The sequence below is a fragment of the Zosterops lateralis genome (genome assembly GCF_965231275.1).
Source record: "Zosterops lateralis genome assembly, chromosome: Z".
Taxonomy (NCBI): domain Eukaryota; kingdom Metazoa; phylum Chordata; class Aves; order Passeriformes; family Zosteropidae; genus Zosterops; species Zosterops lateralis.
The window spans coordinates 13,250,043-13,271,547 of record NC_139800.1 but is presented as its reverse complement, the minus strand read 5'-3'; the positions used below and the strand labels follow the sequence as shown (position 1 = coordinate 13,271,547).

The window sequence follows — 21,505 nt, the reverse complement described above, 5'->3', positions numbered from 1 at the left end:
ATTGAAATAATTTGAAGTTCTTCAATGAGAAGCAGTGATTCAGAAAGAATAAAAGACCTTTACAGCAAAATTAGTTTTTTTAAAAAAGAACCTCAACAATTCTATTAAAAATACATAATCCATGACAAAACAAACACTGCATACATGGAGTGCACTCAAAATCCATGAGGCCAAATTCCCCAGTGAATTAAAGTGAGAATTTTGCTGACACAGCAATTGCAAATCTTCTATTTTGGCCATTGTAATCAGTAGGATTATTATTATTTCACAGGTATTCAGATTTCATCTCACACACAATATATCATTTGACCTATATAACAAATGAGTGTAATAAAGAACAAATTATATGTCAACATATATATTCACTTTTCCATACTACATCAATTTGCATGACCAAAACTGGTGTAACTACACCCAGTACTGATTGTGCTTCAAAGTTGGGTTTGTTTTTCGACAATACTGGATCATTTCAGGATCAAGATGTAAAAAGCTGTTTTTCAGATACCTTTCAGTAGCTGGAGAAACTACTGTAGGAAGCAGCTGCTCATGTTTTACTGCCACAAATGTTGAGGCTGTACTCCTCTCAGCCCCCTTCAGGAGAGGAGTCACTGTGACAGTGGGCACAGTCAAGCTCCGTTCCAGACATTGGTCTGCACTACTGAGGATTGCATCTGTTTGACTTTTGACTACGGGTTTTGTCTTCTTTTTCTTCTGACACATTAACAAAATGCACACAGAAGTAACAGCAACAATGAGTAGCACAGACACCAGGACCAGGGGAATAATGATGTACCATAGGTTGCTTTCACCTGCCTGCTCTCTGGGACTCCTAGCATTAACCTGGTTTGTAGTCTTCAGCTCCACAGATATACTCGTTCCCACTGCCTGATTCAGCAACGGGCCTTCCTCATGTAGGTTTTCCCAGGGATTCTGCCCAGGCCACATAGTTGGTTCAGTCTTCTGTGGTGCTTTTTCAGGCTCTTCATTCTGTGAGGAGGCTAGTGCCTCATCCTCTGAGGTAGAGTGAACCTTGAAAGTGGTTGTGCTGGTTACAAAAGACACTTCTGTTGTTAAACCCTGCACAAGTGGAGGACTGTATGGCACAATGGAATGGAAATGGAAAGTGAAAACAGCCAATAGCAGGCTGCACAGCATCTGCCCTGAGTACAAATGTAAATGAGTCATTCAACAGATCAATGCCCGTCATGTTTGTGTCTACATCTAGCAGCAAAACACCATTATCAACGTCAGCCTGGGTGAACACCTGAGTATCTTCAAGCACTGTATCATTCACAAATCTTTTCTTTACAATCCTCCCATGAGAGGGAGGCACTATCACTTCAAATCTAGGATTACTATTTGTCAAATTGGCTAGCTCAGAAGCATCCAGGTCACTGCTCCCAAATTTATAAGCTGCTTGATTTGAAATTTGCAGGTCAGATACAATTTGTAGTAAAGGCTTTGCTGTGATGTTCAGCACTTGTCCAGTTAGATTGCCTTCTGCAGTGAAAAGCATAAACTCCAGTACTTCACTGGAAGCACTTAGATTTGTCAGGTGGTAAGAGAGCCTTCCCGAGTACAAATCTGCCTGCTCAAATTTAGTAACTTGCTCATTTCCAATCATAAGGTGCCCATATTTGAGTGGCTGAGTTATTTCATACATGGTATTAGTGCTCTTTCCATTTGTGATAGCTGAAAGCTGAACATCAGTAATAGTGACAGATGTCTGGCCCTGTGGCAGCACAACATTGGTAAGGTTAACTAGGACAAGTGCAATTGGTATGACATCAAGACTAAACAGTTTGTATAAAGGGCGATGTTTACCATCAGTCACACTGAAATAAAACACCCCAGAAGATGAACTTCCATCCTGTACAAACCAGACTTTACCACTGTCAACATCAGCTTGTGTGAAATCTTTTATAGAGACATTGAGATTGCTTTTCATTGCTAAGTAATTGTTATTGGGGTTGCTAACAATGGTGTATTTCAGCTCAGCTGGGGCATTATCTAAGTCTTCAACCTTCAGATTCTCTGCCCCCAGCATTGACACATCTCCCTGCAGGACCTTCAAGTGCAGCCTTTTAGTCTTCAGTTCTGGAGATTGGTCATTCACTGGGAAAACAGTGATATTAAACATCTCCTCTAAAATTTCACTATGGGGCTTTGTAGCAGGCTTGCTCTTTAGGTTTAACCAAACAGCAAAAGTAAAACTGTCATTTAGGGACTCAGAATTATCATGTATGTATGTAATTCCAAATTTGTCCAGTACATATTGCGAGAAGTTGGGTTTTTCTTTGGTAACATTTTGTTCTCCAACAACAATCATGCCATGTTGAGGTAAAGACAGAACCTGATGCCAGACTTCATACATGGAACGCTGTACATCAGGTAGCTTAATCAACAGGTTTGAAGCATCTAAATTTGTTTTGTTGATTAATACTCTACCTCCTTCCTGGACTATGGCACCTGGCAAAAATGAAAAGACAATCTTATAAATGGAACATTTTACAGTTGCACTATTTCAGAAACTATGTATCAAACACTGATGATACTCAAAAAAAATTCTCTTTTGTGGTATCCTCTATTTCCACATGTCATGGATAAAAATATATTATCACTACTTTTAAAATAGAGTCAGATATAAGAGACAAGATTTTTGACTGATGCATACACTAAGATTAAAGAAATACCAGTATGTCAAAGCTTCTGACAGTGTTTTTCATCTGCCATTACAGAAAACAAAGTATCTTCTACAGCAGTAGGAAGCATCAAACATGCTGCTATCTCATTTCTAATGCTGCAGTGAACGCAGCTTTCCAAGCCACTACCCTACAGTACTCTGTGTCTCAGAAGTACTCTGGTCACTGCTTACTGAAGGGAAAGAAATTTTTGTTTTTTCTCCATTCCTCAGTGGACCTCTGACAGATCCAAAACAATTTTGAGGCCAGACAGTGAAGCGTTTTTACTTGTATTTGCTAGAAGACGACTATTCTGATCATGGCTGTCAATTTCATATGAAATGACAACATGGAACATCTGGATATCCAGAGCTGATGGTGGAGAGGAGACAGTAAATGTAAAGAAATCTTCTGCACTCCAGTCAGCTGACCCAGGATGTAAGTGTTCATACATGATCACACCTTCATCAACCTGTTTCCGGTAAAGAGAAGACATACGTGCAAGAGGAAGGAGATTATAAACAGAGGAGTGTTAAGGACAGAAAAAAATATCTTGAGAATATTGTTCAAAGAGACCTTCGTACCTTACTTCATGCACAGTGTATAAAAAAACATAGAATTGTTTAGGTTGCAAAAGACTTGTAAATCAAACCCAACTGTTAACCCAGCACTGCCAAGTCCACCACTAAAACATGTCCCAAATGCCACCTCTACACCTCTTTTAAAATATCCAGGCTGGTGATTCAATCCTTTTTCTGGGCAGTCTGGTTCAATACTCAGCCACGTTTTGCATGAAATGTGTCCTACTATTCCATTTAAAGCTCCCCTGGCACAGATTGAGGTTGTGTCCTCTCATCCTACTCCTTGTTACTTGGGCAGAGGTCAACACTCACCTGGCCACAAACTCCTTCCAGGCAGCTATAGGGAGTGATGAGGTCTCCCCTGAGCCTCCTTTTTCTTCAGGATAAACACCCCCAGCTCCCTCAGCTGCTCCTCACAGCACTGGTGCTCCAGACCCTTCCCCAGCTCCATTGCCCTTCTCTGGACTCTCTCCAGCCCCTCAGTGTCTTTCTTGCAGTGAGGGCCCAGAACTGGACACAGCACTCCAGGTGTGGCCTCAGCAGTGCCCAGCACAGGGGGACAATCCCTGCCCTGCTCCTGCTGCCCACACCATTGCTGATCCAGGCCAGGATGCCACTGGCCTTCTTGGCCCCCTGGGCACACCCTGCCTCATGTTCAGTCACTGTCACCAGCACCCCCAGGTCCTTTCCAGCCACTCTGTCCCAGCCTGTGGCCCTGCCTGGGGCTGTTGTGACCCAAGGGCAGGACCTGGCACTCGGCATTGTTGAACCTCACACCACTGGGTTCAATCCACCAATTCAGCCTGTATGTACACAGACTATCCTGCATTTCTCTTTCTCTTAAGAAGGATTCTGTGTTGCCAGATAAACACCTGAAAGTAAGTGAAATGTTACTGGGCATGAATGCCTTAGTAAAAGCCTTACATGAAGAGCAGACAGATATATAATACTGAGAAACTATCTCAAACTAGCAATGGTAATGGTGATCATGAGCTCAGATTGACTGTATTTTTAGTAAATCAGAGTATCATATGTCTAGAGTTTTCCTTGTAAGGACACTAGCAGGACAGGATTACTTGTCTTGAAAGAGCATATGAAAGACTGGATGCTGGAGAAGGACTGCGATGCAGTTATTTCCTGCAAATAGCAAAAGATACTTGGTAAGAAAATAAAAAAACAGAAGGAAGTATAATGATCACTGATATTACACTCACTTATAAGCAAAAAATTGATGGAACTACGTAGTGGAAAATTTCTACATCACAGCAAGATAGGGATTCCTATTCCTAAAAGACAGGAAAGAATCTGGTTTCCCCTATCCCTGCCTGTACTGACCTTGCAGATCATCATCCTCAAGGAATCAGTCCACTGTGAGTAATCAAGCTTCTAAGTATTGCAAGACACTGCAGTAAATCTCCAGAGAAACAAATGTACATACAAGATAAAAAGATAATTTATCTCTTTACACCCCAAAGCAAAAGGGAGTATTTTCAGATTATTTCTCATCAGCTGGAACTATACATGAATTTTAAGATCAATATTATAATACATTGGAATTGTAATAGAATTTCTAATGACTAGTCCTAATGTTCTAGTCTAGCAAGACTAGAACACTTACTGAATCTTATCCAGTAGATTCACTGTTTGGCCTGCTTGATAATTCATTCACTGGCCTGTAGAGATGACAGTTATACCTATTAAATCCTTGGCAAGTTCCCAGCCAACCACTGACCTGACCTGCACATTGCACATGTTAGTTTGTAATTGCCAGAGAGATCCCTGTCTGAGATGGTGTTGGCTTTAAATTTACTATTTTAACACACTCCTCACACCCTGCAAACACCTTGAAGGGACTCATTAGGGAAACAATTCTATCACATTGCTTGAATCACATAAAAAAAGAAAACAAGCCCCTCCTGCTGTTATCACAGATGAAGCATTTAAGCAGTACAGAACCTGAGGCGTGAATAATGAGAGATTGAATCCTGAAATTACTGCAACAGTCTCCACTGAGATCATTGCACAAATTGGGCTTTCAAGGTCATTTTTCTCAGCAGCCTCAAAACCGACCCCATTTTTCTCTAAAATATTTAGACTGATGTGATAAAATCCTTTATGCACATCTCCAGGTTTCTGCTTTCCCTATACTGATTTAATTTTTAATGGCTACTATAGCACAAATAAAAAAAAAAAAATAAAATGAATAGCAAAAGGATATGTTAGTTCTGGGTAACTTTCCAAAATCTCTGTAGGACTTCAAGCTGAGGACAGCAAATTTTTGTAACAAATATAGGCACAATACACATCCTTTAAATTCAGTGGTGTTTAGTATCAATCTTTTGATACTAAAAAGTTGATCTTTTAGTATCAACTCTGGTTGGTCCTTCCGGAGTTTTTCGGCTGCAAATCCATTCTAATGTCTGGGTAAGAACAGAATGGAATTGGTGAGGATTTCTGTGTTTACCTCAGCAATGACTATATAATGAAGAAGCTGTGGCTTGCTGCAAGATGAAAAGACTTCTAAGATATCACAGAAAGTACTGCAGGGAAAACAAAATGCAAAGATTATGTTGAAAAACTCCTGTGTTACTCAAGAGTGTTTAATGTGCAAATAATTTTCTTATATTAGCTGAACAACATCTGTTCAAGAAAAATGTCTTGGAATGCAATAGTAATTTGTTTCTTCGGGTTTTTTTTCCCCCTTTGGCAACAAAGCAATAAACCACAGGGCTTACAGAAGAGTTCAGCAAAAAGAGTAACTACTTTCCAAAGTGAAATTTCAAGTTCCTCAACACAGAATTAAGTCAATGAAAACCCACAGACCTACACTAATGCAATTTTTTTTCAATTCAGATCAGTTTTATTACCAAACAGAAACTAAATGCTCTCTGTTACATGGAAAATGTACAATCTTTGTAACATAAATGCAACTTTCTTCACTTGTATTTAACTCCCTGGAGTTAACAGTGGACTAAAAGTTTATTTAGGATCCCTTTCTCTCCTTTGTATCTCATTCTCTACCAGAATAAATAAGAAGCTTGTTTGGATACTTGAATTCTACCTGCAAGAAGTCATTTAGCTCTACTTGTCTAAAATTAAAATGGCCAATAGAAATATCTCCATCAGACAAGAAAAGCATACATATTATTTCAGCCCAAAACCTTACACAGTTTACAAAGTTAAAAGGAAAGCCAGCTACACATTTGTAAAAACTAAAGCTACAGAGAATAAGTGACATGTTCTGAACATGGTACTGTCTGATAATGGTCATATCCATAGTCCAAAGAGTGACACTTCAAAACCTTAGTTGAAATATTTCCTGCCTAACATGCTTAACTGTTTCATCTAATACTCAAACATTTTGGGATCAGAAGGGTACAGTGCCATTGTACAATTCATCTCTTTGATAAGACAAAACAAAACTATGCAAGTTTTGAAGCAAGACCAATAACATAATGGGATCACAACATGGTTTTTATGAGAACCATTCTGTGATCATTTTGATTTACAAAGTCTAGGTGGAGACTCATTCCACAACCATTCTTGCTCAGGTTGTTTCAAAAACTCATGACAACAAATAAAAATGTCAGTCCTTTTTCCAGGTTTTACTGCCCAAGCTTAAAATTCTGGCCAATAGATTTCCTTATTCCTTCATATATTAAATCACATAACTACATTTAGAATCTGTAAACATAGGTTTTCCCATGAGCAAAGTCAGAAGATTGACCCCCTTTTATTTCCCTCACCTCAATTTTCTGAGAATAGCTTAATGCATGCTGAAGGTAGTTATATTCAGATTCTGCACACAGACAAGTAATTCCTTTTGCAAAATAATTTTTCCATGAAGTTACATAAGCTGCCACGTTTTAACCATTCAGCAAGAGAACCTGTACCACAGTTAAGACACTTCCAACACTTAGTACCACAGCCAATACAGTTAATAAAAGTCATCTTGGGGACACCCATGAGGATTGTGTACAGCTGAAATGAATCTGATACTTGGACTTTTCTGCACCTTCTGTCAAAAACTAAAAGCCTCCAACCTCTGACTGCTGGTTAATGGCACCAGAACAGCTCTTCTTGACAAATAGTGTTTCAAGCAAAACAGTGGGAATTGCCAAGACCCTGCTAGTATCCAAGCAGAGGGGAACAAAGGCTCCTCTTGTGTTCATTACTAGATGCCAGATATTTAATGACATAGCAAATCTGGGTGATTGCACTGATGGGTCACATATGCCTAGTTACTTAACAGATATAAATGGATCACACGAAGAATGAGCAACTGAGATGCCCTCTGAAGTAACAATCTACCCCTGAACTAGTTGGTATAAAGTAAATGCTTACCATAGACTGCGTAAAACTGAAGATTTCCTGAGTAGTATCATCAGAATCTACTCTGATCAGCCTTCCAAGTTTTGGGGAAGTTACAACCACAAAAGTTATAGTTCTGTTTCCTGCATTGGTCACATCATTGGTTACAGCTTTCAGATCATGTTGTGAAATAGGTTTCCTGGAACCTGAAAAACGTCAAGTATAGGAAGAAGATTTACAACAGGATTTTTTTACAAAAGTCAAAGTTTTGTATGCACAACTCACACTCTCATGAAGGTATTCTACTTAGCATTTTAATTACATTTCATAGGATCAGCAGGGTTGCTTTTTTTCTAGTTACCTTCTGGTTACAAATCTTCCACAGCTTTTTCAAATAAAAAGCCCATTAGTAGGATATATCCTTGTTCAAAAAATGCAGCTCTCTCCAGCACATGTAATTGCTAAATACTGACTTCTGCAAAAACTACCCAAAGTATAGAATAAAGCATGTATAAGAAGTTCTGTTTCTACATCACATGTCTAGAACCAAATTAAATTTCCAATGTTTTTGGTATTCCCAGTTGCCACAGAAGTTATAGGTGATTCAACTGAGAGAAGCCTCAACATGGCAAAGTTTCTAGTGAACACAAACCAAAATCAATCAATAACAAAAGTATGCTTTATCAATATGAAATAGGATTTTCATTAAATAAAACTAAAATATAAGCACTGAGGTTAAAAAACTAGGAACAACACCACAAAACAGAAATAACAGACTGAACTGAAATAATATATTATTTATTAAGATAGATGGAGATTGAGTGGTAACAAAATCCTTTTACTACATAGCACCACACTAACCTTACTAAGGTTACTTCCTTCTGGCTTAAAGATTATAAAGAGCTTTCTGGCATTAGTCAAAGCAAGACAATTTTTGACACAGATGAGGCAGTAATTTCCTAAAAGCTAGTAACTTCCTAAAAGAAAAAATAAAAATCTGGCTTCTTTTTGATGCAGTTTCAAGGTATACAATCAGCAAAATAAAATTTATGTTCAATGATAATTTTAGAGGAGCAAAATTCCCACCATCTTATTCCCCCTATATCTCCACTTCTGCCTTTGTTTTCAGATTTTCTCTTCTCCTTCAGCAACAAGGTTATACATAATTTCAAATACTATATGGTAGTAAATATACTTTAAGTCTGAATTCTCAATCCATCTTAAATAAAGCATTATGTTCATACAAGAATAACACATTTATATATATATATATATGCATGCTATAATATTCAGAAGAAAAAAACATGGTAAGGACAGAGAAGAATGGATCTTTGAGAGCCATTATTAATACCAAGAGTCTGCTTGTTCACATCTGCTTGTGCTCTGGTTCAAGTAACAACTGCTTTGAAACAGAGTTATTATCTTCTGTCTCTGCCCATTTTCTCATTTTTACCTTCCCATGTCTCTCTGTGTCCATACATTTTTGAAAAGGAAAGGAGTCTCTCAGGTCGAGAAAAATTCTCTCAGACAATATCTAATTCAAGAAGTCTCCCTCCTCCTCCTCTCCCTTCTTTTCCCTTTTTTGTGTGACAGGGAGAGAGGGAACCATGACCTTGTGCATACAGCAGATGTGGTCAAGAATGTACAACTTAGTTCAACAGTTAATCAGACCACATAATCTGCAAATGCAATTATTTATCAATATCCTGTTAGTTATGCAAATCAGGCCTTATTGCCTTAACAGAGTAGGACAGAACAACTCTAAAAACACGGTCACACTGCAGTGATGGAAGTTACTGCTCCAGTTTTTGACGACCATACCAGGGTATCACACCACTGCCATCACAGAGCAGGGCCATGGGGAGCAAGGACATCTGTCAACAAAATCCCCTCGATTCCTAACAGACCTGACCTCACTCCCTGAACATCACAGGCTGAAATACAGTCTAGAGACACAGACAACAAAGTCTCTTGTGCTCTTCTGTAAAATCCTCCCCCAAACATAACCTTCTCCTTCACCCACTTCTGACCCGAGAGTTGAGAACCTTCCCTGGCACCTACAGCAGTCCTCTGGTCTGACACCTCAACGGGGAGAGGAAGGTCATTTGCCAGCCAGCAGACTGGGTGAAGGGAAATGAAGTGAGAGCACTGCCTTTGCGTTCCCAGTCACAGAGGGAGATATCACAGAAACCCCACCCAAACACAGCAGACAGGAACAGAGAGAGGAGAAGACACACAAGAACAGGTGACACTGGGTAGGGCTAATTGATTCAAGTAGAGTACAATAGCATAATGTTGGTGCCTAATAATTTTGTTACACATTTTTACAGCCTACATTTAAGATTTGGAGAATGCTTTGTTTGGCATGAGCATTCTCCCTATCACTGCTACACAGTTAGAAATCATCTCAACCACAGACTGATTAGACAGCTCTGCTTCCAATTAACTACAAGTCAGGCTTACTGTCCTCAGAGAAACTCAGCTCATTTCTTTTTCGAGCCTTTCTGGAGAAGTAAATCCTCCCATTGCACATACCTAGCATACAGCAGAAAAAGCTAATATATCTAGCAGTCAATTTTCTGAGTATGCTGAATAAAATAAGCTTCTGTTAAAACAGAAAAAAAATTCTATAAATTATATAAACAGATCTGGTATACCCAACACAAATGAAGATAGCAGTTCATGCTCTTAAAAAATTGCAGAACAATATGCTTCAGACAATAGTTTACAGCCAGTCATGAAGACATGATAAATTCTTCACAATAAATTCAATTTTTACTACCCCAGAGAGAAGATTTCTCAAGCTGGCTCAAAATGAACCTTTTTTAGTTGTGCTAGAAAATTTAACAGGACACTGGCTGTTGTTTTTATATATATTAACCATTTGGCACCCTGTTGTTGTAATAGTCATTTCATGACGGCAAAGTACAGCTGAAAGCCATACATCTCCAGAATGTCTGTAAAAAATACCATAAAGAGAACATGTAAAAAAGCTAGCAACACTTTATAACATCTTAAAGGAATTTTGCTAACCCAAAGTAAGTGAGAATTCAGAGAAAAACTGTAATCTTGGATGACCACAGTTTGCAATGCTGAAAGAAATACTGTATTTTGCAAACTGAAGAACTGATTGACAGCCTAGAGACTTTGCCTTCTATGGAAGTATTAGGCAAACTTGTCTTAAAATTATCATTGGCTTAAGATAGAATTCCAGTAAATCCCTGTGCCCAAGGCAACCTTACACACCAAACAGCAGGTTAATAAGCTTTGTAAGTGGATTTATGTGAATCCCATTTATATTGACTGAATTAGAAGATCATGCTGCTACAATCTCATTTTTTGTTGCCTACATTTAAGTAGCTTTTGTTACAAACCTTTGTTTATGCAACTTATATTTAGGAAGTTTAAGAAGATAAAGTCCTCCTCTTCCATATCCAATTAATAAATCAAGGTACTGATTACAACCTCTAGAACTCAGCCAGTTCTTAGTTTCTCTCTGATTCTAGAAATCATATTCAGAGAAAAAAAAAAAAAAAAAAAAAAAAAAAAAAGAAGGCAGCAAAAACAAAAGTGTGATGCAAGATACTGCTGAGAGAAAATAATCTTTATTTCTCCTTTAATCCTGCAATAAATGTTATATTCCTAACTTAATGAGGGATTATTCTTGCCAGTGCAAAGGAGTAAATGGCTCTGGTGAGACCTCTTAGCACATCAACTCCTTCAAAGGTATTATTTCATTAAAAAAATACTCAGCTGCTGAACCAACTAGCTACAAATGCACAAATATGAATCAAAGTTTTCAGTCTTTCTGATTCCTCAGTGAGTCTGTACTGCTGTCTTATAACTCATTTTAGACAAAAGAAAAGTGAACTAGCAATCTGGAAAACTTGCATGTGCTATTCAGAATCCCAAGGATACAAGCTTCACTCCTCTATTGCTTTTACAAGGCGCTTTTACAACCACCTAAGACATCTCTCAATATCTGAATGGACTACAGGGATTTTAAACAAAACTGAAGAGGGAAATCTCCAGATCTTATGCAGGCAGTGTTATTATCACATTGTACTTGAAAATTTCACTGCCAGTTTCTAGGACTCCAAGCATGCACGTATCAAAAAGTTAAAGACTACAAAGCTAAAAAGCAGCATGCTGTTTGAGAAAATATTAACCTTTTTTAAAAAACACACACAATGTTCCCAGCTACAGTTTTCCATAGTTTAGTCAGTTAAGTATCTGACAAATAACTCTGTATCAGGCAATATTTTCAAGTGGAAAAAATCATGATCATCTCAAAATACAGACCTGGAAAGACTCCGAGCCCTTTGTTCACTTCAAGGCTAATGACCAGCATCTGAGCTGTGATGCTAAAAATCTGTCGGGGTGCAAAGTTCAAACCATCTGTCACCTGGAAGTTGAAGCCTTTGCTGAAGACATTGAAGAATGTCTTCAATGTCTTCAACTTCAACTTCTTTGCTGAAGTTGAAGACATTGCTCCTGTGGAAATCAAAATCATAAATTTATTCTTGTATTATGCTGTCACAGAAAACACAAACGTACACTCGACACCTTTCACTCTCGGCTACAGTGAAACATTATTGGGGCATATATGGAGTGCACGTAGCTCTGGGTGCAGCTGCAGTGGAGCTGCAGGCTGATCTCTGGGTGGCAGGAGCCTGAGGTGAGAGGCCCTGAACTGCTGACCCTTTGCTTAACAAAGGGCATGGGGACCTGCTGCCAGGGGACCAACACTCGGAGACATGGCAGGAGCTGGTGAGGCCAGAACTTTAGGGGCTTAGATTGTAAGTCTTTTGATCAGGGTCCCCTGTTGTCAAGGGCTCCCAGACAGAGATGTTATTCTGTTGTTGCAAAATAATTATTTTAAGGACACAGGCACCTGAGATTCTGCTAAGGGAAACCTGAGGTCAAGTCAGTGAGGAAATCTTGTCTGAGTGTTGGGTATGTAAAGAGTCAAGCAGGGTTCACTGGAGCTACCAGATGTGAAGAGGGCTCCATCTCAACAATTAAAGTCTTGGGTGCTGTCAGTGTGACTGCCAAAGCAACTCCTGGATGGCCAGACAGGAAAGTTTCCTTAGCAATATATCCAAAATCATCCTGAAAGCAACTTTTGATCAGAGCCCTTGTATCTTTAATTAGAATTAAATAAATTGATAATGCAATTAACACATTCCCCAGAAAGAACTATTGGCTGTTGTTTTCAGTGAAGGCCAGATACCCCTTAGATGTAAATCTAAGCAAGAGTGCCCCCTTCTTCTCTTTCTTCCCTGACTCAGTGGAGCTTAAATCAACTTAAATTTGGGAAGACAGTATCGCCCAGATTTCCAGCTCCATTTACATCTTAGGAGGATGCAAAGCACTTAGGCAGTCACATTTTGGCAAAGAAGGAAATTTGGGGAGAAGAATAACTAGAATGTTCTTTCATTTTGTTTTAAAGATTTGAATAAACTCCCGGATTGTTTCCTTAGCCTCTTCACTGCACTTCAGCCTTGATGAGGAAGGTATGTTGTCACAGCTTAAACTATTTCAGAGGTTATGTGTACTCATAATAAATCACATTTTTCCCTTTAATCTTAGGACCTGTATGTACTTTGGCACAAGCAATAGCAAAATACCTCCAGGAGTTGGAGTGGATTCCTGTAAAAATACATGTCTCAGAACTTACACCCTGCTTTTAAGCAAAGGTTTCCCATGTTGTCCAAATAGATAAAAAGACAAAACACAAAAGTGAAACATTAACTGTTGCAAAGAATTACCATGCCCTTCTATTTTCTTTGCCCAATTTAGCCACAAGATATTGCTACAAGAATACAGATACTGAAAGCCAGACAGTACCACATACTTCTATGTAAAGATCATCATACTTTGCCTAACTATAAATTAATATATCAGAATAATCAAATGTAGGTTCTCAGATTATAGTTAACAATACACCTGAGAAATATTCTTAATATTAGCCAGCCAGCTGAAGCAGCTCTGGAAGATCTGGTCATATTGTTTTCATTTTAAAAGTTTATATTTTCTGATGTATTTTCCTGATAAAAAAGAACCAGTTGCTTATCCAAAAAAGCATCTGTGAGTCTACTATTTGTACTAAGTTGAAAAAAAAAACCCAAAAAAACCTGCTTACTCAGCCTCATTTGCTTTTTTGGCTAAGGCAGGTCAACTGCTTGGCTGACACAGACATTTCGTCATCAGCAGTCAGAAAAGAACTGCATCTCGAAGTTCTACTTGGGTGGAGCATTTATCATTTTATCACAATTGATTTTTTAAGATGTATCTGATCAGAGGTGATTAAAAGGGACACCAAAAAGAGGGTCTGTAAAAGCTGTATTGAGAAGACACAAACACTTCAGAACCAACAAGAGTTCAATTCATTACTGCCCTAAGAAAAAAAAAGTGAGAGTTTAAGGGCAGGCCCCATACTGCAAAAGTGAGACAGGAACACTCTAGAGTGAAGCAACAGTGAAAAAATGAAAGAATTCTTACACTGAAAGAGGGGTACAGAAAAGAAAGGCGTGTTCTAGTTTTGCATTTACACTGGTGATAAAACAATCAGGGATTATGGAGGAAACAAATAAAAAATTTCAAGGGGAAAACATGAGAGCAAAGAGGAAGATTTGCAACTCACAGCACAGAATAAGCAGCATAGAGTAACTCATAAGGCTGAGCAATCTGAGGGGAAAATTCTGAGGTCTAATTTAGAGGCATAAAAGCAAAGTATGGTAGTACCTTCACTGGCAGTAAAAAAGACACTGAGGATGGAGAGTCATTGCCATGTACAGGTGTAAAAAGTAGTAATAGTGCCATGAGGAGTAGCCAGAGGATGGAAGAGCTGCCTCAGCCAAGAACATGCTGCTCTTCCCTGTGGAAAGGGCCCGAGAGAGTAGGAAGAGTAGATGGGGATACTTCCAAAAGGAGACAAAGAAGCCAGCACCCTAAGACTCATGACAAGGAACAGAGGAAACTTAGAGAAAAGAGATGAAAAGCTGAATAACAGCAACGACATAAGGAAAGGCCCCAGGTCAAGGCTGGGGGCAGTAAGATGGGATAATAATTACATTTCCAGCAGCAAGTCAAGATGAAGGAGGGAAGAAAATAGCTGACTGAGAAATGCAAAGAAACAAAATAACCAAAGTACTTTGTGAAGCGCTGGAGACCATAAGAGTTGAGTAAATGACAGAGCCACAGCGGCTGCATGACCTGAGACACAACCTGGGTAATTCTATGTTACGAATGTACTCTGCACTCCCACTCACTGGAAAATGAACTTTTCTGTTCTTTTCACTTTTATTAATCAAGATTCACTCTAAGACTACAGATGTGCATTTGCCCTTTCTGGAACACAGAGTGGATTAATTTCCTCACACTGAGACTTACCACTTACCACTTGTCCTACCATCATAGGGCTTTTTACATGTCAAAGTCCACCTTGGAATAATTTAAATAGTTTGGTTCACTTTCTTCATGCTCTTGACTTTTCATTTCCTGACCAAATTATTTGAGCAGGATACTTACAGCTCACCAGCATCTGCTTGTAAAGCAGTTTCAGCAACACACATGCATTCTGCAAGACACTGTATCATAAAGCAGAGTACTTCAACCCCATGAAAACACAGCACAAATCTGGAGTGACTGCTGCACCCAAGGCAGCACTGGAACTCCAGCCTGCCTCAGGCTGGCAGAAGAGCAGTGTATCTCTTCTATCTCCATCCCAAAATAATGGTTTATTCCTTCTGTAGCAACTCCTCTCTTCTTTAAACTGAGGTAACATAGTAATACAGCTGGAGCAGCAAACAGGCAGCTATCACCCTATGAAAGCCCTACCTCTTCTGGCTGGAACCCCACTGGGAAGTTCATTCCTGTGGCTTGCCACCACTGCCACTCAAGGATGCAGGAAGCTGGCCTGACTTCTTTTATTCCCCGCACATTCTCTCAAATGCACAAAAAACCCAATCTCTAGCTCTGGACAATAGGAGAAAGAGTCAATGTTTAAAGTTAAATTCTTTTACAGCCTGAAAAGGACACTGACATTACACAGAATGAACCCTAACTTCATCATCCATCACTGCACTATGGCAAGTATCTGTGAGACTGTTGGTTCATGAACAGCTCTGCACTGTAGCAAGACAGAAAGGCTTCAGAAAATTTTCAATCACAGTAGTAAAAAAAATGGAACTCCTATCTCTGAAAGGTGCATGGAAATGTTCCCCTACTGCAAAACTGCTTTCAGAAAGAAGGCTGCTATCTAATGAACCTCAAGAATGCCAAGGTTTCCCAGTGAGCACTTAAGTAGATGTCAGACCCCTTCTTATTTAGTTTTTGAGATAATGTATAACCAGTGTATAACACTTCACATAACCAGTGTTCCGAGATCTTTATGGCATTACAATGGGATCTTTAAAGGACTACAAACACAAATAAACTGAATAGGAGCAGTATTCTGGCATCAGATGTGGTATTTTTGAAATCACATACCATGGTGTACAAATACAAGCTGCCCTTCAATTATATGAGCCTGGGTAAAAGTAAGGATGCTCTTGTTCGGAGAAGACTTCAGAGCCAAGTGCCCATTGCTAGGTGGAGTAATGGAATACACCAGCTGTGATGGTGAGGAGTCCTTGTCTTCTGCACAGAGGTCATCAACAGTTATTTCTGTGACTGAACCCACCCAGACCTAGAAAAGCAAAAAAAAAATTAAAAAATAAATAAAGAAAATGCATACAAAAAAAATTTGGGACAACAGGAGATGAGGAACGGGGATGGATGACACACAACTCCAAGAAAAAGGAAGAATAAAGATTTCTGTTGTGCAACACTAGCAGTTGTAACAGATTTCCTGACTGTCCATCCAAATCTCTGATAACAGACTGGCATAGTTCATCCTGGCAAATCATTTGCAAAATACAAGACCTTGAAATAATACAAGCAAACACACCCTACACCAGTTAAGAGCTTCAAACAGTTGGAGCACAAGTGTTCTATTTTGTCAAGCATTATACAAACTCTTAGAAACATAACAAAATTTTATTATGATAACTGAGTCAAGAAGCTGCTTTCCAACACACACACATGAATATTAGTGTCACGTATTTCACAGCAGGTAAGGCATTGAATATGCTCCACTTTCACCAGCAGAAAAGATAAAAGACAAACAGCCTGGGGACAGCACAAACCCTAATACAAATAGCTGCACCATTTTTTTCTAGCAAAATGCCCTTTTTTAGTGCACTAAAAACCATAGAGATGCTCAGTCCAATGGGAGATGAAACAACCAACACCTCCAAAAGCTGCCTACCATTTTGCAAGGTCATGATCCCAGAAAAATAGTTAACTAGTTTTTAGAAAGATGGTATAAAAACCATTTTTTACTTCTCGTAAATCTGAATCTGGAGCACATTCTAAGTCTAATTCCAGAGCAGAACCATGAGATTGATAAAAGGACTGGAACACCTCTGCTATGAAGTCAGGCTGAGCAAGCTGGGGCTGTGCAGCCTAGAGGAGAAGGTTGTGTGGGGACCTCATAGACACCTTCCAGTATCTGAAGGGGCCTGCAGGGAAGGTGGAGAGGGATTCTCTGACAGGAAGTGACAGGGCAAGGAGGAATGAGTACACACTGAAAGAGGGAAAATTTAGCTAGATATGAAGATGAAATTCTTTACTGTGAGGGTGGTGATATACTGGAACAGGTTGCCCAGGGAGATGTATATTGCCCAACCCTGGCAGTGTTCAAAGCCCAGTTGGATAAGGCTTCAAGCAGCCTTCTCTACTGGGAGATGTCTCTGCCTGTGGCACGGGGAACTGGGACTAGATGATCTTTAATATCCCTTATTTCAAGCAGAAAGGACTGTTCTCTGATTGGATCCCTATCTGACTGGACAATTTCTTGTTTGGAATGGATAAGCAACGGCCTATTCTGTTCTTCATCTCTGCTGTATATATTTCGAAGTACAGACAGAAGTGCTAAACAAAGAACGATACATACTTATCTCAACATGAAGTGAAATTCTTAAAATATTCACTACACCAATATCAATTATTTCCATCCACAATCTATAACATAGCATAGACGAGCCTAAACCATTAAATACCTCAGCTTAAGCTTCAAAACACACACTGCATCATTCCTTCCTGTCTTCCTATGGTCTTAGTACATTTAACCAAATATTTGGTAGTAACATCACAGCAAATGGCTGAAGAGGACAAATGATCCATAACAAGGGCATTTTACCTCTGCCAAAGCTTAAAATCAACTATCACAATTCACTAAGTATTACTTCTACTTTTTAACATGAATCATGAAAGAAAACCTTTTAAGAGACTGAAATTTGTGCCACCACACTTCAATAGAGGAAAGACTTGTGTCACATTGTGTCACAAAATTGTGTCACAAAATACATGTCATGGAAAAAAAGATACTAAAATGAAGTTAAGATCTTTTTTTCTAATCAGAAGAAGTTTGAAAAGTAAGTTTATAATAGAAAATACCTTTCAACTAGCAAATAGTTATTTTCTGCCCTGAAATATACACTTTGCATTACATTTGCTAATAATGTAATTATTAATATTGATTTCTGATGAAGAATGACACGACCAGAACAACAGCACAGGGTGACTTAGTGAGTGCCATCAATAAGCACATCAGCTGTCACGTGTGCTGTACTGAGACCTTTGAATTCATCTCAGTAGCATTTGTGTAGATTATTCTATGAAGAAAATGAAAGATCACATACCAAATATGCAAAAATACAAGAAATTATAATGGACACATGTTATTACAAATTATATGCTAAGTTTCAAATTATTTTCCTTACTAAAGGAAAAAATAATTAAAATCTGTAATTACAGAAGAAAGTGTTTTTTCTGTAACGTCATTATTTAATTCTGTTGTCCCAGCACAGTACCACTTAATGCTTTTTAAGTACTATACATGGCCTGCAACATGATCCTTGAGGAATGAAAGGAGATCTAAGAGCTGAAAAGAACTGCAGGGAAGCAAACACTGAGAATACAGCAAGAATTGTACAAACATCTTTTTTTTCATATCTGAGAACAAAATCACCTTGAAGAGCACCATGAAAACTGTATCTGAACCTCCAGGATGTAGCATAACACTGATTTTTCACGTGCCTAACATATTTCACAGGCATAGTCCAAAAAAAGGTTCATGACCTTGCTGATGTGAAATAATTTTTTCTGCTCTACTTACAGGATTGAGCTCACCAGTATCAGCTGAACATGCCACATATCCTACCAGACACTCAGTATTCGCATTTTAACACTCTAGAGAGCAATTTAGAGAAAACAACAAAAATAATCAGTTAAAATTCGTGGGGTTTTTAAAAAACCTAATTTCAGGAAAATATAGCCCTCTTGTGGCAACGGGAGGATACAGTCATTTCATAGCATTGCTACCCATGTACTTAAACACATATAATTGCAGCATATAAAGCCAGGATAATGATTTTCTTCAAAACACTGTATTTCCTTTAACCATTCCCATTCCAGAAAAAAAAAAATCCATAAAACCTGTGGAAATCTTAAGAAATTGTATCTAAAATGCTTCCTAGAGAAAAACTCCCAAAATGGTTGGATATCTGTCACCCTGGAATTCCTGCCATGGTGCTCGTAACATTGATAGCATCAGACAAGGCTGTTTGAAGAAGGTCTAGATGTCTCTGAAGTGAGGAAACTAGAGTTAGACTCATTCAGCATTGTGCAGACACCCAATAGTTTCTTGCATTTGGACAGAAGCCCACGACAAAGGCCAAAACTTTCTTCTATATGCCCACACCAACTGGCCACATAATGCACCTCTTCACATAAGCTACTTCTCAGCAACAGATGCCATATCCCAGGCTATTTTTTTAATCATTTAGCATTTTTTTCTGACTCTTTATACTGTGACCTGCAAAATTTGAGGTCCTAAACTTTAGTCAACTCAAACAGTTCTATTGGACTTCAGTTTTCACAGTACTGGCCATTCACTTTATACTTTTGTATACTTCCAACCTCACAAAATAGATAAAAGAGCAACTCAGTTTTTAAAAGCAACATTTTTTGTTATTCAATATCTACCACTAGCAACAGTCTTGAGGAGCACAGACTGTTTGGCCAGAACATGGGACCAGCCACCATCACCCTACACAGGAATGCCCATCTCACCTCAGTATTTAGCAAGACTAAGAAAAAACCATTTTATTCCATCTACTGATGATGTGCAAGTTTGATCTGAGGAAGAATCATCTCAGTGTATTCCTCCCAGCAGATAACTTGACTGCCAGATTTGGTTTAGACTGCACATGAATCCATCATATGTGTACATACTGGTAGCCACTCACAACAAATACAAACCTGATTTTTCAACAATAGCTTGTGCACGATTAGCAAAACCACAGGTACAAAAGCAGCATCCTGGTTCTAGTACACAGACTGCCTCCCCAGTAGAGAGGACCAACTCTGGATAGGTGAAGGTTTGTTATCCCTGCTCTTGGGAAGCCTAGATTCACAGGTATTTTTAGAAAAATCCATAAGCTGCATTGCAGTGCACTGCACAGCCTTAGTTCTGTTAATAGACTGCAATTCCAGCAGTTCAATGCCAACAGTTTAATGTCAGCAATGCACCAGAACAGAGACCCAGAAAAACCTGACTGAACATTGTGCTCTCCTCTCTGTGACTAGACAAAGATTACTGCATGCTGTGCTGATGTTTGTAGAGTATCACTGTAATTACTTCAATCAGGGAAGATTTTGCTCTGTGCCGCCCAAATGTTTGTGAAGGCAGTCTGCCCTTCTGCCAGCAGTCTCTGCACAGGACAGAGACTTCTGTTGTGAGCATCTGCAGATTACCTTCAGATTGTCACTTTGAAGTTGGACAATACTACCACTACTGCTAGTTAAAAAATTACGTATTTTCTCATGTGAAAAGTTTAAATACACAAGGTTACAATCATGTTTACAGTAATATGCGGGGATGCTGGAATTGTTTTATAGGTTTTTATTTATGTTTAGTATAGTTTGAATTTTAACCCTAGCTAGGTAAGGGCCCCTGTCCTGGAATGTTCTTATCAGAAGTTGATAAGAGTTTCCAAGACAACCTAAGTCTCTGCCTGGAGACTGGTCTTCCCATTGTCTTTTCCCCCATCCCAATGTATCTTCTCCCTCCTCCTGTCCATCAATCTCCCAGGCCCAAGACCTTCTGAGAGGTGTCGGACAGTGGTTGGTGGATCCCCCAGAGACCCCACCCCAATTTACTTGATTTGTTGATGTTTGTGTATTGCAGTTGGCATTAGCCACCTTGCTTTGTTTCATTGGTTTGCAACTTGTACCCACCTCTGAGATTTCTGTTGAACAAAAACCCCCTGCAGACCAGGTCCTGGGTCACTCTCCTGAGGCACAGGGCCTGGGACAGGTCCTGGATCACTCTCCTGAGGCACAGGGCCTGGGACCAAAGGACTGCCCCTGTGATCCCCGAATAAAACCTTTGTTCCCTGAGCCTCGAGTGTCCCCTCTTTCAAACCACGGCTGTGACAGCAAAGGTAAAAGTGCTGTGGAGCCAAAGACCCACTCAAAGGTCCTGTTGAGGCGTATCAGAGCTAGCAGGGTGGTCCAGCCAAACGCTGGGCTGGCCTGACAGACAGATAAGCGAAGCAACAGTAATACACTCTTCCTCTCTGTCTTGGTTTGAATAGACAGGTATCTGCTAAGGAAGATTGGAGCCTCCCTTGGAATGCAAGCCCCCCCCCCCCTTCTCTTTTTTTCAAATTATTAGAAATTTGCAATTAAAAGGCTGTCAGGCAAAGATTTTGGGAATAAGTATAGCAGTTCTTTATTAGAGATATTAAAATACAAATGTTATAGTGTAAAATAATATGCACACAAACAAATAAGGAATCCCAGAAAACAAAATAAAACAAA

At 39.2% G+C, this 21,505-nt stretch overlaps 1 protein-coding gene across 1 annotated transcript in view; it reads right to left on the bottom strand.

The window, feature by feature from the left end:
- Positions 1 to 408: 408 nt before the first annotated feature.
- Positions 409 to 21,505, bottom strand: part of LOC310923020 (chondroitin sulfate proteoglycan 4-like) — a gene marked incomplete at its 3' end in the record, with an annotated part of 33,737 nt that continues 12,640 nt past the window's right edge. Inside the window, 6 exon segments of the mRNA XM_083884073.1 lie at positions 409 to 1,122; positions 1,124 to 2,469; positions 2,970 to 3,153; positions 7,607 to 7,779; positions 11,876 to 11,997; positions 16,063 to 16,265. Of these exon segments, the coding sequence (XP_083740199.1) occupies positions 409 to 1,122; positions 1,124 to 2,469; positions 2,970 to 3,153; positions 7,607 to 7,779; positions 11,876 to 11,997; positions 16,063 to 16,265 (2,742 nt within the window).